This window comes from Hippoglossus stenolepis, chromosome 7, assembly GCF_022539355.2.
Source record: "Hippoglossus stenolepis isolate QCI-W04-F060 chromosome 7, HSTE1.2, whole genome shotgun sequence".
Classification (NCBI taxonomy): Eukaryota; Metazoa; Chordata; class Actinopteri; order Pleuronectiformes; family Pleuronectidae; genus Hippoglossus; species Hippoglossus stenolepis.
The window spans coordinates 23,954,191-23,973,985 of record NC_061489.1 but is presented as its reverse complement, the minus strand read 5'-3'; the positions used below and the strand labels follow the sequence as shown (position 1 = coordinate 23,973,985).

General features: G+C 40.0%; 1 protein-coding gene across 1 annotated transcript; it reads left to right on the top strand.

Annotated features, from left to right (window-relative positions):
* Positions 1–1,389: 1,389 nt before the first annotated feature.
* Positions 1,390–15,893, top strand: anxa5a (annexin A5a). Its single transcript, XM_047340579.1, has 13 exons — positions 1,390–1,499; positions 1,587–1,621; positions 4,082–4,166; positions 6,134–6,228; positions 8,645–8,758; positions 10,500–10,590; positions 11,518–11,597; positions 11,937–11,987; positions 13,324–13,417; positions 13,878–13,973; positions 14,129–14,187; positions 14,414–14,536; positions 15,511–15,893. The coding sequence occupies exons 2-13, from the start codon at positions 1,619–1,621 to the stop codon at positions 15,568–15,570; spliced, it is 951 nt and encodes a 316-aa protein (XP_047196535.1). The 5' UTR covers positions 1,390–1,499; positions 1,587–1,618; the 3' UTR covers positions 15,571–15,893.
* The last annotated feature ends 3,902 nt before the right edge of the window (positions 15,894–19,795 follow it).

The window sequence follows — 19,795 nt, the reverse complement described above, 5'->3', positions numbered from 1 at the left end:
CCCCACACAAATACTGGGAGAACATGTAAACTGCATACAGAAAGACCCCAGCCAGGATTTGAACCAGGAACCTTCTTGCCCGGAGGCTCTTACCACCACCACACATCTGTCATATCAAGTACTTTATGTAGAAGGAACCAAACATATTAGGATTAAAAGAAGCAGTTACATACAGGAATAAGAAAATCCAGTTTGAATGGTTATAGGTTCATGATATTGAAAATCCAAACCATTACATGGTTCATTAAACATGCTCAGGCTCGATGCTGATGGACTAACACGCTTCTCACTCATGTGGGTAAACTTCTCAGTTTAATCTAACGAGTTTTTCAGCTGCTCGTATTTGTTTATTAAAGGAAATTGGCTCCACCAGCCGTCCACTGCAGATGAAACAGCGAGCTTCCGTAAGCGGATCCCCTCCGTGTTCACACTCTCCTCCTCTCAAGTGCTCACTTTAATTAAGGTTTGCAGTGATGAGAGACGGCACTGATGATATGTGAGCTGCCCATCAGGGCTCCGCTCGGCTGAACAGCTCCTGTTCGGCTCCTGTTTGTCATAACACACGTTTCTACGACACCTCGGACAACACAACGAGCAAAAAGGGAACGGACACCTGATTAAGAATTACACTTTACATGAAGTCAACACGATGATTAACTATGTTCACAATGTTGAACTATGTTGACATTGATGATGATGAAGCTCAAAATTAGCATATAGAACATTTTCTGAAGCTACTTGTAGGTAAATATTTTATTTATTTAACACTTTATAAGTTAGATTTTATATTTGAGCTTTTAAAATATATTATATTTATATTATTATACTGCAGCCTACATTTGAACCCCTTAATACGTTATTCTAAACTAACCAACAGTTTATAACAACAACAAATACATAGTTAGGTGCAAATGAATTAGTAATCAAATACGTAAATAGTATTTTCAGCATTGTCTTGGGTCAATACTGTGCTGTATTGGTGTTTTATTTAAAATATCTAAATACTTATTCCACAACCCAGAAAATGAGTTTAAATGTAATATACAAAAATATATTATAACAAGCATTAGGAAATTAAACTTTTGTTTTGTTATTGACCACAGATAAGAAAATGTGATCTCAGGGTGTGTGTGTCTCCATGAGTTTTATTTTCCATCTGTACAGTTATTATTAAAGAGGTGATATATATTATAAATGTTTATTTTGGGGATAATTACTATTAACACATTTTAACTGTAAAAACATCTATAAAAACAACACCTTGGTGACACCTCAACATTTAACCCCCCTCACGTTTTTTTGAAGGTGACCTACATGCAACTGGATACAGGGAGTCACGATCTCCGGTTTGACTGACAGGGAGTGAAAGAAAACACCGCTGCTGAGGAAGTGTGTGCTGTGTGTCAGCTTCTCCCCGGCCACACTGCTGCCAGAAGGAGTTTGAGCTGGAGGACTCACCTGTGGAGAGAGGGAACACACACGCACACACACACCTGGTGGTAAGAGCAAAAACATGAGCTGTTCTGTTTTTTAAATCATTAACTCAGGTGGAATTTTATAAGAGGATCTGTTTCAATCTATTTCAGTTGACGACGTTTGTCTTCCATCAGCAAACAGGATGGTGAGTCCTTTTGTTTTTCTCTCCACTGTTTTATCATATTTTTTAAAATGTTGTGTTTGAAATGATGACAAATGTGTTTTCAGCCAGAGCCGCAGCTCTAACCTACACAGTGTGTTTGTGTAATGGAGTGTGTGAAAGGTCACTGCCTCTTCAAGCCCCAGTGCTCTGCCTGATCAGTCTTAAACAATGCACATTAGAAAAAAGCTGTCAGCAGAAGCACACAACCCTAAACCTTTATTTCCCATTAGTGTAATTGAATTGTCATCACACCGAATTCTCCTTTTTCGGTTAATCCTCCTTTGCATCCGCACTGAAAACGTGATACTCTTGACTCCTGGATGATCGTTTATTCAGAGAAAGGACTTTGTGGGAAGTTGCACTCATCATTAAAACATATGAGTCGTGCAGTACGCTCACCGAGGCAGGAGAAGGAGAAGGCTCCATTTGATATCCTTGATTTGATTTTATCCTCTGCGGCTTATTGAGAGACCTCCGACTGTCTGATGAGGATAAGTTAATTCAAGGAGCAAAGCGATGGCAGGAGCTCAGCTTCAGTTGAGGACGTGGGTCTAATTTGTGCCGTATTGAATTACCCTGTGCACAGAGACTACGGGTGCAAGTGTCTATTGTGTCCCAACTGGGTTACAATTTCATTTAAGCATGATTAGGAGACTAAGCTCCCTGATGGCCCCTTGACTGCCTGTTGTTTCCTTCAGGTTGGTGCAGGTCAAAGTGGGTCCCGACTGACTCATGAACCAAGAATAAGACAAAACAAACAAACAACAGCGTTTTAAAAGCCATAATAACAATAGAAAACACACATGTCTATAAAGTATACTGAATTAAAAGCCAGAGCACTGACGCTGTTCTCATCAGTCGGCCCATCTCATATTTGTTGATTGGTGATAGTTTGAAGTTGACTGGGAAAGTAAATAGAAAGAACATAATCACGACCATCAGGAAAAATCTATTTTAGGAGTTCTGAGTATTTTAATGTTGCTGAAAAGATTGCATCTCCAAAAATATAATGTTTTTTAGGATCCATTGATTACATTGTTCTGCAAATAGCAGCATGTTTACAGCCACACTAGCAGCTCTGTGGTGATATACTCATGTGACAGTGACCTTAATTAGCAGTTTCCTATATGGATAAATTCATGTCAGTATCAGAGTCATATGCTCACATCTGGGAAAAGTGCCCATATATTATTATATTATTGGCTCATTGCAGAAGTGCACGTTTAAACAATCATAATTAATCATACAAACAAAATACATCAGTGTTATAATGCAATAGTTTATGTCGTCAGTGCACAGGGATCATCAGATTCACTGAGATTCATCCTCTGGGGACCACGAATGCCTGTATAAGATTTGAATCCATCCAGTTATTGCAAAGATATTTTGTTTTGGATGAAAGTGACGGACCAACTGCATAGAACCACAATATTAAACATCGTGTCTTCATTTTGTGTTGGATGCAAAATGTCGTTATAAAAGAACTGAAACTGAAAAGAACAATTCACATCCAAGTAGTGAATGAAGGGGTTTAAAAATATCCTGTGATTGATTTCACTGCAGAAACAACTGTTGGGTTTGTCTCTGAAGAGAAACCGTGATGTCAAATTGAAGTTTTTATGATGCATGCGTTCAGGATCGAGGCTGTGACACCTCAAGGTAAACATCCTCGCGCTGCAGGAAGAGGATGTTCTCTTGAATACATCTTAACACACACACACACACACACACACACACACACACACACACACACACACACACACACACACACACACACACACACACACACACACACACACACACACACACACACACAGAATCAATCTGAAAACAAATGACCAACAAAAGGAGTAATAGACAGAATCTTTGAGAGAGGCGGGGGAGACAATATTCTTTCACTTCTCCCACCTGCGTGGAGTCTGAAACAAGGTTGCAGCTTTGAGGCAGATGTTTTATTGCTTTTGCTTCAAATGAAATTTTCCCTGGAGAACAATCAGCGCAACAACAACTGAGGCACAGCACTTTTTAGTTTTTTTTAATTATCTGCATCACACGAAGCAGGAGCCAGACTCCGTGTAACACTTCCTCACCTCAGAGTTCAGAGGGGCGACATTTAAAACCCAGGTGGATTTCAATGGCCCTCAGCAAATATTCTACAGAGAAGCTGCAGATGATTTTCAGTGTCTTTAATCTTTTATGCCCCAGACAGCAAAACTATTTTAGCTTTTTTAAACTGAAGTTTGATTCTTATTAGTGCTCAGAATAGCTTGAAATGGAACAACAAATTGAAATTAAATTTTAATTATTAAACTGGGCCTGATTTACTGCTTTTGAACCGAGAAGTAATATGCAAATAATGAACAGTGAAAGAAATGAACTGTATATAAAACACAACCTAACGTGGTGTTATTACTGATATGCTGATTGTTTATGTTCCCACAGGCGCACAGAGGCAGCGTAAGGCCGTTCGCCAACTTCAACGCCAAAAACGACGCTGACTTCCTCCGCAGAGCGATGAAGGGAATGGGTCAGTTTACTTTTCCCACTCTAATGTGCTTTATAACACAATATTTCACACGAGAGGGTTTCGTATATTTCCAAAACCTAAACCCTGTGCACAGTGGAACGCTTTATTTCTCGAGGGCAGGTGGCTGCGAGATGCTAGAGGTCGTTTCACCTTCTGGAGGAATCGTTTTAATTCATCATCTTAAGTTGTGGCAGTTGTTTGTTATTCAGTCCCTCAACATAATCACCACTTTATCTACAGGTGACATTATGTGTCATTATGTATAAAAATATAATATTTTTACTGTGCAGTTTGTTTTGCTTCCATCTGAACCAACAGTAGAACTGAAAATCTCAGGCCTGTGCCTCTCATAACGAGTGACATCCTCTGGAATGTGGGGAATAATTGTCCTTTCTCGTGTGTTTGGTCCAATTAGAGGAGAACTGAGGTTGTAAAGTCAAACTTTATATAAAAACTCCCAAACTTATGAGACAGTTCTGAGTTATTTCCACTAAATGTTTGGCAAAAAACACAGTAATGAGCTTACTGGGCCACAAGCAAGCATACAAATAAAGAAACCTTGTGTAATGTGATGCCAGCAGCAGAGAATGTGTCAGAGAACAAGCTGAAATGGGTTTAATTGTTAAATAAACTTGTGACATTTCTGACAGTATCTGAAGTGATGCAAAACAAAGGAAAACCTATTTAAACGGGAGTCACATGTGTGTTTCTGGTCTATGTCTCCAATCCAGGCTCATTATTCCAACTCAAATTTCATCCACGTTCTCAATCGGCTATGATTTTACATAATTATTAATTCCAAACAGCTTTTAATTACACTGCGGTTGTCATTCACCATGTTCAGTCAGCCAGCATCACAAGAATTCGTCCATTTCACCGCAGGGTCCTGATGCAGAAGGCTTCAGCAACAACCACAGAAAAACAAATCCACATTTCTCATTTTCTCTCCAGTACCTGCAGCAACTGAGCCTTGTCTTCTCGTTTGTGTTCACATGTTTCAAGTGGATCCTAAACGGAAGCTCATGTGCCCACTAACAGTTTCTGATGGTTGTGCTGCTCCTGTTCACACTGACCATTAAGTTTTAATTTAGGTTTAAAGCTCCCATTGGCATCTTACATTCAAGCATACATGCGCAATTTAACATGCATGTGGGGGAGCACGCTTAAAACACAAGCTAAATGTTAACTTCTGTTAATTAATGTGAATACCTTTACAAAATAATCAACTTGTGACGTGCAGTTTTTGATTTGGGCAGAAAGCTGTTTAGCTTGATTTGTTTTTTTTATTGTTGCTTAATTTTGGAAACTGCAATCAAATAATAATTTTTGCAGTCATTAATGTGAACCAATGGGTCCGATGACAACCACTGATAAACATTTTCTACATACGTGTTACGACTGATGCTTCCCCTGCTACAAGTTACTGCTGCAACCACCAGCACCGTTTCCCCCACTTTAATCTCCATCTCCTACTTTCTGACAATTTAGTATTTTTTTTCAATAATATTAAACAGGAAATATCAACTTGGTAATTTTATGTGTAATTAAAAAAAACAATGCGAGGAGAATAATTAAGTCCCAAGAAAGCCCAGGTAAACAAAGCATTTTTGCCATAATTAGCCTTCCTTGGAAAAAGCCTTTAGAAATTGACCACTTGCTGCTCTTGCTTGTCTCTTTGAGCCGGAGGGGTTTCTGAGGTGCCGGTGCCTTTTGGAAACGATTGATTATGGGATCATCGGCCCTGTGAATCCTGATCCCCGGCTTTAAGGGGTCAGCTCCTCACATGGGAGAATATCGCTAGCTGCATTATCGATCAGATTGTTGGTGGGAGAAAGCTCCTGCTCTGTTTGGTGCCACAAGAAAAGTTCTTCATTGGCCCTTTTCTTTGAGACAAATGAAAGAATTCTGAGTAAAAAGCCAGTTTTTGTCATGATTCCAAAGCCGAAGTTATTTGCTTTCTGGTCCAGGTACGGACGAAGATGCCATCCTCATGCTCCTGGCGGCACGCAGCAACGATCAACGCCAGCAAATTAAGGCAGCGTTCAAAAAGGCCTGCGGAAAGGTAAGGCGAGCCGCCGGGACTGGAACACAGAGCTGATGACGAGCAGCCGTCACACTGATGGATGGTTTCTGGTCATATCTGCACCTGCGTCCTCCTCACTTGCCAACATGAGCCTGACAGACACCTGGTACCAGAGCACTTATGACACAGAGATCAGTAAAGTTCATCAGTTTCTCTTCCAGTTCCTCATCATTTTCTGTTTCTTAAAGGCTGATGATGATTCTTCTCTTCCTCTAAATGATCCAGTAGTATGGCTTTCATTGCCTCCCACTTTCCAACCCTGCGGACACTCAGTCCAAAGACTATTAGTTCCTACTGAGAGATTAAATCCACATTTATATATATATATATTTCAGGGGCTTTGACACCTTGTTTGGTCGAGACCTTCCGAGTTTTTATTCTAGTCTGAACCAAAATAGCAGGTGTGAAAGGTGAGACAGAATTAAACAATTAAGGAAGAAACAGGATTGTTTGCAGTCTTCACCCCCAATGATGTAGTGTTTGAACAACAGGGACGTTTATTTGCATTCGAACTATTGTGGAGAACTGCGCCTGATGTTTGTACCATGATGGAAATGATAAGGTTCATTCATCTTCTCCATTCAAACGGAAAAACTACCACCTGCTGAAATGACCACACGCCGACGCCCCTCTACAAACCAATCAATGTCAAGTTGACATTGGACGACAGGACGTGTGTATGTCACACAGAATTCTCCCTGAGTTACAATGTGAAACCAGAACTAACCAGATGAAATGTAAACAAGACCTGAATCTTTGTTCAGACTCTCAGGTATGGAAAAGACAGCTGGGCCTTGTATTGTTTGGCAAACATTTTTCAAAAAAGGAGTAAATTATGTATAAAACCCCAAAGAAAAAAAATCACAGTGTAGCTTTGACTTCTGTTTCTAAGAGAAACTTTTCCTCTTTATCTTGCGGGTTTCATTTAAATCAATGTTTCAGGCCCAGAGATATAAAATGATACAATATTTTCAAATTAAAGGTTAAAGAAAAGAACAAAAAATCTTTTTCTTCTTCTCTTTCTCATTAATCAACTCACAGCCGCTCTGATTCATCATGTGACCCTTCGGAGGGGCCGAATGGGAATCACTGGACTAAACTCACTTTATAAAGTAACTAAAACTAGCTCAAACCTCGAGTAGCTATAAAGAAGACTTAATCACTGACACATCAATATTTAAATATCTAATAATGTCCTATATAATAATACATCACCCACAGGCTCCATTTGCTTCAGAACGAACAGAAGAATTTTATGATAAAAACTTTGGATCGAAAGCAGCAACCTAATTTGCTATTTGTGACGTTTATTGAAAAGCATTCTGGCAAATGTAATCTGCAGCTGAAGTACAGACAGACGCTGCAGCTTGTGAGATAAAAAGCACATCAGAAAGTCTAATACTATTCAGTGGAATATCTCTGAATATCACAACGTTTTATCAGAAAAAACCAGAGCCGCAGAATGAGCCCATTCGCTTTTATCACTTCTGCAGTGCGGTTTTTATTATGTGTCATAAAATGTAATGAGTGCAAGAGAAACGACTCATTTGCAGTAACAGCTGAAACCAGAGCTGGAGCCAGAAAGTTAGACATCCATCGGTGTGACCGTGTGTCTCAGAAATGCATCCCCTTGTTTCTCATTGTCTATAACTTCATCTATTCAGACGAGCGTGTTATGGGGATTTGATTTGACTGTCTTTTTATCAGATGTTAAAAAATGAAAGGGAGGAGATGATTCAGTGTTTTATGTGGGAATAAGATGGTTTTCGGCTAAAGAGACGATTGTTGGACTTGAGGAGCTGTGGATGTTTAGTACACAAACACAAACACACACTCTCACACACACACACTCTCTCCCTGAAATAACAAAGAAATGCGCCATCACTCAGTCTTTTCATCGATGCATTTCCTGTGGCACTCACAGCTTCGCCAAACTACGTGATCCATTACACGCAAAAATCAATTCAGACGATGCTGCCTGTGCTGTTTGATTACTTGTTAGTTTATGGAAATATTTCATTGCCTCTGCAGGTTATCAGCTCGCAGGATTATCCTCAACATGTCAGCAGCACAGTGGAATGACGTATGACAGGAAGCTGAAAGTTCTTCTGTCTTTAAAATGTCTTTAAAATAAATAACTAGGCTACACAAATACATAAAGTACAACTTTGCCTTCAGCCGTCGACCATTTTTCCTGTCGATATGCTCATGTGATGGTGTTAATTACATTTCTCATGAAATTAAAGGCCTCAGGTCCGAACTGACTCAACAACACAACAGTCTTCATGGTTTCTTAGGTGTTGCAGCGTGTAAATGATGCAAAGTTTAACTCAATACAAACACAATCAGTATTTGTTTCTGTTCCTCTTTGTCATTTGTCCCCGTTTGACTGCAGGACCTGGTCAGTGACCTGAAATCGGAGCTCGGGGGTCTGTTCGAGAGTCTCATCGTGGCCCTGATGACCCCGCCCATCTCATATGATGCCTCTGAACTGCACAAGGCCATCAAGGTAACAGATGGAAGGGTCCTCAGACGGCAGGTGTCGTTTTGCAAATGAGTCGCAACCCTCAGACGATACGGTTTAGTCTCTCTTCTTGCACAGATGTTGGAGTTGAGCGATGGACCCCATCTGGTAGTCGACCATTTCAACTTGTCATGGCTGGAAAAACACACATGAAGGCGTCCATCTGTTTAAGCCTTGACGATAAACCTGCATCTACAATACTAACATCCACATTATAAATGGGACAGAGCCATTAGTGATGCTATTCGTTCAACAAATATATAATGTCTGCCATTTCATTTTGATAAGACATTTAAAACATTTCGTTAAAACGATTTGAAAATGAGATCTAAGAAGAAACCGTTGCCTTTGCTCTACTTTATCTCTTTGGGCTTTCTTCTTTTTTTCGTTTGTTCCATGACCTTTTTCGCTAACACGGAGGAGGCGGGGTTTATGACCTACACTGCAGCCAGCCACCAGGGGGCGATCAAGATGATTTATCTTTGTTTTTTGGGATGCTGTCCTGTCGCCCATCTTTATATACGGACTATCGTTCTCTCATAAACATGGTGTAATCAGTCATTCAGCCATTCAGTCATTCAGATAATGGATGGATAAACCTGTGATGAACCCACCTTACACTGCCTGTCCAGCACTAAATGACAGACAAAGTGCAGAGCTTTAAGTAAAGTGGTAATTCAATTTTCTCAATCAAGGCTCCACATTAAATCCAATGTTACAAATACCTGCTGGATGTCTGAATAAGAAGTCCTTTGCAAACACAACAACTCTAACTCGCTAATATCTTAGCGTATAACAGCCACAGCTTATTGTTGGATTTTGGCAGATCGCAAATGACAAAGAAAATTGAGTTGAAACAGAGAACAAAGGCAAGGACACAAGACAATGAAGTCAATGCACAAAAGATTAATTTCATTATAATTAAACATCCCAGTGACAGGATCTGCTCCTGAAAGAGACTTGGAATGACATAAGACTTTATGAAACTCTTTAGACTGTTATTCAAGATAGATGCAAAAACTGAAGCCAAATGAGGTTGATCACCCCCTGGTGGTTGATGGCAGTATAGGTTTTAAACTTGTGTTTTTGGTTGTTTGCATTATGTCACATTAGTTTAAAACAATTTAAAGAAACTTAACTCTCACCTATTGAACAAAATAAATCTACAGTAGAAGCGTTGTGGTGTTTAGATTTGAAACTTCATGCTCATGTGCTCCAGACGCTCAGCAGAGCTCATGTGCTCCATGATGAAAACCATCTGTCATGTGGTGTCATTATCTTCAAGTGGCCACTCTTACCTGTCTCTGTATCTGCTTCACTTCTCTATGAGGTCAGGGGTTAAGGATATTTCTCATTAGAGCCTCTCTGGAGACATGACACCTCCTTAATGTCTTTGGACAGTTGGGACAAATGGGAACATGTTAAATTATTGTTCAGTTCTCGGTAAAAGCTTGGAAGTAGCGTTGGGTATAATATTTATCTTCCTATCCATCTTGTGTACGGCTCTTAGATGTCACACAGTCTCATAAATTTGGAGGAAAACTGCATCGTCTTAAACGTTAAACCAGAACCTTTTTTGTTCTCATTAATCTTTAAACACATTCACCTTTGTGATACCGGTGCAAATACAAACATTCTATCAACGTGAAGCCAAAGCATTTAGGACTCACACTATTTTTACCTCCATGTTGTTTCATATATCGACTTCATTGTGTTTGGCTCCCAGGGCGCCGGGACTAACGACGACGTGCTGATCGAGATCCTGGCCTCCAGGACCGGCGCCCAGATGAAAGAAATCATCAAAGTGTATAAGAAAGGTGATTTCCACACAGGGAAAGACAGAAGCCTTTGTTTACTGGGACTGTTGTGTTGAAGTGTTTTGTGTTGCCCTCCAGAAAGAGACATCGCAGTGTTTTCAAACCTCACACACGTCTTTTGTCTGAGCCTTTGTGAACATCTTACTTTTACAAACAGTTTTCTGATTCGAGACTCCTTTGTTCAATTTCAAACCTGGACATTCAGAGAAATTATCGCTTTCCCTCACAATTACTGACGGAAAGTTTCAGATACAATTTGAACATGATGTATACATTGTGACTGATTTACCAAACAATGGAACAATTTTATTGTCATGCAACATTTTCAAAAATCATATTTTCTCCAATATTTCCAAAACAAACTAAACACACAAAATCTTAAGTCCAAGGACCCCTATTGGCTCCAGGGCCTTTGGCAGGTGCCCACTTTTGCACAAAGAAACTACATTGAATAATAATTCAGAATTAAAACAGTGGCTGGTGTAATACATAGATTTCTAATAGCTACAGTATTTCCCCACAACCCACCTATTTCCAGAATACACAGAATACACTATGGTGCTGCACCCTCTGGTTTCTGACTGTTTTATCTTCTGGAGTTCAGTCTGAGAAATGAAAACGCTGCACTTCTCTTAACTCCCTTTCACACTTACAGTTAGTTAGTGTCACTACTGCAATGTCTCTAAAATACCGTCTTTTAAACCACACTGGAAAATGATCCGTGACAACAGAGGCCCAAAGGCAGAGGGGTCAGTTTGTTTGATCTGCAGAGAGACGGCCTCTCAGCCGACTAATCAGATCTCCACTGTCATAAATCCTCCTGCAAAACAGACGACCCCCCCCCCACCGGTGTCGAGTGCAGCCATTAGTGCGTGTTGTGACCAGGTAACGTAAGTAATCTTCTGCCGCTCTTCTCTTCTCCCCCAGAGTTTGGTGGCAAACTGGAGAAGGACGTCTGCGGAGACACCTCGGGGCACTATCAGAGACTGCTGGTGATCCTGCTCCAGGTACAGAGGGGGGGAGGACCAATGTTTCCTCTCCTGATAATGAGAACCTCTGGTGATGCCATTACAAAGTCATGAGGTGTAGGTGTGTGCCAGGGGACCGGGAGGAGGGACGGGGCTGACATGACAACACGCTTCAATTTGCTTCTATAATGTGTTTGTGGTTTACAGACAGAAACCTAATCTTCGTGGTTCAGGGACACTCTGTGGTTAATTTAATCTGCAGGGGGTTAAGAGAGAAGCTCGAGCTCACAGTGTTTCCTGCTTTGTCTTTCTGTTTGTCCACCTGTCTGTCCGTGGTCCCCCCCGTCTGTCTGCTCGATGGTGTGTCCGGCTGTTCAGGGGAGCAGGCAGGAGGACGTAGATGAGAGCAAAATCGAGACAGACGCCAAGGTGAGAAGCCAGAACATGAGAAATGGACAAATATTTGCTTCACACAGCTTGTGTCTATGTCAGACATTTTATTTTATAAGGGATTTCATCAGCAATCCCACGTCTCAAAGATGATTTTACAGCCAATGAGAAACCATTTAAAATCGCCAAAAACGCTGTGACAAGGTTATGGAAAGATTGTGGTAATGTCTAATAAAATGTGATCTTTTACGCTAGTGGATTGCTCCCAGTCATAGTCTGGCACCTAACCTTTGCAAAATCATAAAATTGCTTATTAAAACTTGAATGACACTGATTAAAATGCATAACTCTGCCAAGGCCCAACAGTCCCATTCAAATCAATCAAGTTGCACCAAATTGAACAAATATCTGTCCCTGAATCAAACCCGAATATTTTCATCAATATCAGTAAAATTATCAAAACGCCAATTGGTACAAAGAAAATTAACCAAATGCCCCTTTGTCTATGTCCTTGTCCCATTCTTCCACCAAGTTTCATGGAAATCAGTACAAAAATATTCAAGTAATCGCTGCTGAAAAGCGAACAAATTAGAGAGGAGAGTTGCAGAAACAGACATAGAGATTAGTTTTTTAATTTTCGTCTCAATCCAATCAATTTTTCCTGGGAAATTGGTGAAAATGACAAAGAAAAGAGAAGTTCCTGGATCCGCATTCTGATCCAGATCCACACAAACAATTTTATGGCTTCTTCCCTGACGAATATCGCATCCATCAGCCAAGTTTCAAGCTAATCCGTCCTGTAGTTTTTGCGTAATCCTGCTTGTATCAAACCAACCAACAATCAAAAACAAATCCTCCTCTGCAGTGGTTTAACAGTGAAAATCCAAGATAAATCCTTTTCCTCAGGTAGAAAACAGATCTACTATAAAACACATTCATCTTAATTTCACCAGCTTCTTTCAAATGTCATCATGTTGAGGATTTGATCAGGATTCTCCGAAGTGCAGCGAAGCTAAAGGCCACCAAAGCTTTGACCGAATCTTCTCAGGGGATCAGTCGATGGAATAAATTCATTAACCTTCGGGGGTTGGAACATTTCTCATTACTGGTATTGTGCTGTGAATTGGGATCTGTCTGGATCCACAGCCCACGCTCATGATACCAGTCGACTCATGACAACACTGAAGTGCTGGTAAACTGCTCTGAATCCAGAAATGATCTGAACCCGACAGAGACAATCTGAGGAAAAAGAAAAAACATGTTTTCTTGTTGTTTTGACAGAGAACAAGGTCGAACATCAGCTCTGTCATGTCAACACAAGGTTGCTGTGTGTGTGTGTGTGAGTCATTGTGTAAGTGTGTGTCTGCCGTTCCAGGACTTGTACGCTGCTGGTGAAGGCAAGTTTGGCACCGATGAGGACAAATTCATCACAATTCTTGGCAACAGGAGCCCAGAGCATCTCAGGAAAGGTCAGTTTGTTTTAGATCCATTCGAATTGTTGTGGATGTTGGAACTCACCTGCTGGAGAGAGAGAGAGAGAGAGAGAGAGAGAGAGAGAGAGAGAGAGAGAGAGAGAGAGAGAGAGAGAGAGAGACTGATAGATACAGATAGATAGATAGATAGATAGATAGACAGATAGATAGATAGATAGATAGATAGATAGACTGATAGATAGATAGATAGATAGATAGATAGATAGATAGATAGATAGATAGATAGATAGATAGATAGACAGATAGATAGATAGATAGACTGATAGATAGATAGATAGATAGATAGATAGATAGATAGATAGATAGATAGATAGATAGATAGACAGATAGATAGATAGATAGATAGATAGATAGATAGATAGATAGATAGATAGATAGATAGATAGATAGATAGATAGATAGATTGATTGATAGATGTCTGTTTTGTCCTCTCCAGTATTCGACGTCTACAAGAAGCTGTGCGGCTCCGACATCGAGGAGAGCATTAAAGGAGAGACCACTGGGAATCTAGAGAACTTGCTGCTGGCTGTCGGTGAGACCCACAGTTTGTGAGCTTGATCATAAACAGGAGACAAAGACAAGTGACAACATTTCTCTTTTTGATGATGAAATGAAACACAGCAGTTTGACAGGGAAGTCAATTAACTTGACAAACAATCAGGTATTCTTTTTTAATTTCCTCTACAGTGAAATGTGTCAGGAGCGTCCCGGAGTATTTTGCTGAAGTCCTGTATAAATCTATGAGGGTGAGTGTCCCCTGCATGTCCCTTCTTTGTATTTCATATCTTAACATGTGTCTTTGTTGTTAGGAGGTTTACATTTTAGAAAGAGAGAGCAGGTAACTACAGAGAAAAAACTAAACATGCTCCTGCAAAGAGAGATCCTTCATGGTTTTAGTCGATTTTAGTCACATAATTTCTTTTAAAAACAAATTTCTGATATGGATATATAGTGAAGGAATCTTCTTTTCAGCGCGCCGGAACTGACGACAACGCCCTGATGCGGATCATGGTGTCGAGGAGCGAGGTGGACATGTTGGACATCAGAGCCAGTTTCAAGAAGCTGCACGGAGCGTCTCTGTACTCCACCATCCAGGTTCTGCTCACACACACACACACGTACTCAATATAGTCTTCAGAAGAAGAAGGAAAAACTGATTTGCAGTAAGATGTAATTGACTCCACATGTTTCCTCCTGCTGCGAAACACACTCATCCGTGCCTCTGCAGGCCATCAGATCAATGCACGGTGTTTATGCAGCGTCTGCACCATTCACGTCGGAGCAGTGATGGAGCGCAGCTCAGTGATTTACTTTAAATGCCTTGTTCAGCGTGATGAGACCATAGACTGTATATGGATGAGACTTCCACCGCTTCTCACACAGGCTGAAGAGAATTAATCTTTTCTCCTGGGACCAGATGTTCCTGCGGAGACGACTTATTGCCTCCAATGGAAAATCCCAAATGACAGATATTGAATTGCTTTATAAGACATTATGAAATAACCTATAAATACATGCAGCAAAATGTACGAATGAACCAACATGTATTCCTTTAGATTGTAAGTAGTTTGCAGTAGTTTTGAGTGTTTACCTCCACCAACAGTCTTATGGAACTACATGTAAATCTGTCACATCAGCACCAAATCTTAATGCATCTAAATATGCAAGGTTTATTTTTCATATAGATCCATAAATGATTCCTTGTGAAGCCAATGAAAATGTCAAAGAAAGAGAAAATAATTTTTCTACGCCAACATTTTGTGGGCTCTTTTTTGTCCCGTGTAATTTTATATAATCTTGTTTACGACCATTCAAACAAACAATTGGACAGGGGAATAAACAAATCCTTGGTGGAGGTAAAATTTTATTAAGTTACTTATTAAACTTACTTTTATCGCTTTGTATTCCCTGATTTTACCTAATTCTAATTTTTGTTATTATCATGGGTGGTGCTTTAAATTTTTTTTTATGACTGTGTTTTTATTTGAAAAGAAATAGTTAAAAAAAAAGAACTAATGAATCTTATGAAACTAATAAAGTTCTCTATTCTATGTGTTGTTGTTCTGCAGGAGGACACGAGTGGAGACTACCAGAGGGCTTTGCTCTACCTCTGTGGGGGGAATGATTAATGTGTTGTGATGGAGCTGAGCCGCTCTGAATGATGAGCTGCTGCCAGACACAGCAACACGTGAGACCAGGAGTTCTGATCCACGGCTTCTTTCTGACTTCAGCTCGCTATTGATTGAATTACTGTGAATTACTCGCCTGCATTTTTCGACTTATAACAGTATCTACTGCAGGAACAGCAGTTGGAGAACATTGACTTAAAAGTTATTTAGTTTTTGTGTTATTTGCGTGACATTATCTGAACTAATAGATGTGTAGGTTTGATTTTAGTATAGAGAATAACACGTGTTCTGTTTGAAATGAATTGATTCGTTTGAAATAAATGTTTCTGCGTCACTCACTTGTCCTGTTACACACAGCTGTTTACCTTATTCCTACACGGTGCTCTCAGCATGTGTTAAATGCAACTTACAAAAATACAATCCTGCTGCTGAATTATTAAAACCTACATACGCTGCTGCTGCTCTCATTAATTACAAATGACCTCCTGATCCTGACTAAATTGCAGTGCGGCTGTCAGGGATCAATAAGTAATGGGACGCTGTGAGACATTGGTCATATGAAGACATCTACTGCCTCCACGTCTCCCTGCATGAAGAGGCCTGGTGTCAAACACGTTGGCTGCTCAGATCCATGGGAAACGACTCGACTCGGCTGGAGTTGTACCACAGGATGGCAGCAGAGTTCAGAACGAGCACACTGTTGCTCCTCGTTGTTTTTCAGTGTAAGAGCTGAGAAGATGCTCTATGAAATGAGGCGTTCAGCTTGTAACTGTGAAGAAAAACTTCACATTTACTGTAGTGATATTCAATATCTGCTTGCTCCAGTACAGAATGATAAATACAGGGCTCTGTTTGTATGGATTCTCTGTTTCATCAGAGGGAAAACGCACAATGTGCACTTGTCTCTTTAACTCTGCAGAAGATTCAGATTCAGATTAGAATTGAAATTTGTACATAAAACATATAAACAGCTTTTATAGTCTGATATATTGTTGATTCATCTAACAATATATAAAATGTGAATTTAAACAATTAGTCATTAAATGTGTTGTTTAACTGAAAACTAATCAATAAACTTTGAGTCACTAAATATTTCATAGATTCAATTTCTTAGTCTTAAAACTATATTTACCTTCATTTTAAGTTTTTGTAAATATGGGCATGTAAATTAAGAAATGATTAATGGAAACTTTAAATTAGAACTTGAATTATAAATAAAGTCGACCTCACAACAGGAATTTGCAATAACATGAGCCCCTCAATGTTTCTCTGTGGTTAAAGATGTAGAAATTGTTTTATTACTCCCCTCAAGGCCGGACGAGCTTTGAGGAGTTAGAACAGTACAAACTTGTTTACCTTCTACTCTCTCACTGTTTTCTACATGGAAATATAAAGATCAGATTCCTACATTCATCCTAATGATCCCTGAGACAAACTGCAATGATTTATATATATATCATATATGTTTAATACACTGTCTGCCAGACGTTCTTTTCAGAAACCACATGAGGATTCAGAGAGTTTTCCTGTGTTGGCATGTTGTTCCTCCGTCTGCAGACATGAACTCACCTCAGAGCGACAAATTAGACAATTATCTCACCTTTACTCTGTAGTTACAGTCATTTGTGTAAATTGCATTTCACTGCACAAGGTTTTTATTATTACACTTAATGTACAGAAGAACTGGGGACTGTCTGAACAGGCAGATCTGTGTTGAGCAGTAAAAGACATCGAGCAAAGAGAAGAAGAAATGGAAATGTCGTTAACGTACCAGAAAAGAGAAACAAGTAAAATATGTCTTCAACCAAAACTACAGGAAAAAGAAATACGTTAAATATTAAAAACCAAAACCTCAATATCAGAGGAAATTGGTTTTTGATTTTTACATTTTTAATCATTAAGCATTGAGTGATGTTGGCTGTAGAAGTTGCTGAGGTTTGAACCAGTGTCGGTAAAAAAGTTTGTGTTTAATTAAACCAACTGAAATCACAGAACCGTAAAATTAAGCCACCGAAAAATCAACATGGTGCAGTTTGATCAAAATGTATAATGATTTGATCCATTAAGAAATGGAAAAACAAATGTTTTGAGATAAACACTGAAGGATATTGTGCTGGTACCCTGTAGATAAAGATTGACAAAGTGACAGCTCCTCAAAAGTAAAGCCAAAACATTTTGATCGCCCCCTGGTGGCTGGCTATAGTATGGATCTTACATGTTAGTAGAGGGAACATGTCAAATGTTCCAGATTTGAATCTCGACTTGGTGGTTTTCCATTTGGAGTTTGCATGTTTTGACTCCCTCAATCCAAAGAAATTAAGAGTTCAATTCCTTTTTAAATGGTTAATGGCTAAATTAGTTTATGGATATTTGTCTCTGTACGTCATGCGACCTTTCCAGTGAGTCTAACTCCAACCCTGAACCCAACCCTTATCGCAACCCTTATCTCAACCCTTACCTCAACCCTTATCTCAACCCTTATCTCAACCCTTACCTCAACCCTGAATCTAACCATATAGCCGTAACCAGAACCCCGAACCTAGCCTCAAACCAACCGGCTAGCCCCCCGAAACCCTCGAAGAAGTAGCAGTGAGATAATGGATGGATGGATTGATGGATGGATGGATGGATGGATGGGGAGGAAGTGGAGATACGATACTCACACTGTAAGACTGTGCTGTACAGTGCATCATTTAAGAAGTCAACACTACCACCAAACAAACAATAAACACAGTGTGATCTTTGATATCCAATTATGTATTCCTGCTTTTTGCAACTTGCTGGTGCAAATTCTAAGATCTCATCTGTGCTAACGCACAAAAATCTCCATCTGCGGGTTGGTCGGCTGCTTGTTGATAATCATGACTGTGCACTTCATGTGGCCGGTGGCGGTGAGCTCAGCACGTCATAAATCACTCGCTGCGCAGGATGTGCTCATTTCCTCCACAGGAAGACGCTGTGAACAAGCCTCCAGTGTCACATTTCCTCCTCAAACAACACAAGATGGAGAAAGTATATTTTTCCTGCTCTGTGTTTCTGTCTCAGCTCTGATTTAATCCTTTTCCTTTATCTCTATTTTTGAAGGAGTGACTTTTACGATGTTCTTCAGTTGTAGCGCTGCACTCAGAGACCTGCAAGTTTTCTTTTTGCTCGGTTATCAATTCTCATTTCACGCTAACAATGCGATATGTGTGTTGTTTCCTTGAGCGTTTCAAATCTGATGCAGCTTGACTGATTTTAAGGCTGTTGGGCCCTGGTGTTTTATTTTAGATGCTTTTGTCCTCCTGGGTTTGTCACACATCAGAGATTTAATGCAGAGTTTTTGTCTCAGCACAGACCTGCAGTTAAGATTCGCTTTTCATCTAATCTGATAAAAATTCATCAGTGCACATAGAAAGTGTGAATCAGACTTTGGAAGCAGACTGTTCTCTCTGGGCAGATGTTACAGGAGCAGCGCTGCACGCACCAACAGACCTGAGAACAGTGTCTATCACCAGGCTGTCAGGTTTCTGAACTTCATGTCCATCAATCCTCTGCATATCTCTTTACCTGTCTGTTTCTTTTCCTCACTCACCATTGGAGAATGTGCAAGAAGCATAAATACATATTCCTGTGGAGCTGATATATATAGTTTTTTGTATCGTATTTGACTTTTGCTGTTATTCTAATTGAATCATTGCACTAATTGCAGTCCTGTTCCTTTAGTCAGACACCTTTCATTGTTCTGTTGACCCTGTGTTAACTTGTACATGACAAATAAAACTTGACAGTTGAATCTCTCAGTCTCACGTTGGTGGTTCTCAGCTCTTAGTGAACGAGTAACAGCTGACTGTGTTTTCTGACCTCGCTGTCACAACAGGAGTAAATACACACTGGTATTTTCCGAAGAATTCATTTTAACTCTTTTACCAAAATGCAACATGTCAAGAAGATGCTGAGTGGTGGAGAATGGAGATGTGGAACCAGCAGCTCAGACTACAAACTAAATTCTTCTGTTTGTGCGTCTTCGTGGAATCGCTCATCTTCATAACCTTCAGTTGTTGCACCGGCTGATGATTTAGTGGATTTTTAACTGAGCTGCAAACAGAACAAACCAGACACAGTTTGCTTGTTGCTTTTATCTAAAATGTGCGCCGGTGTCACAGTGCATGGGCGACCCCTGTTGTCCACTGAGTGAGACTGTACGCTAACAGCAGCTCATTTGATGCCTGAGGGAGCAGAACAT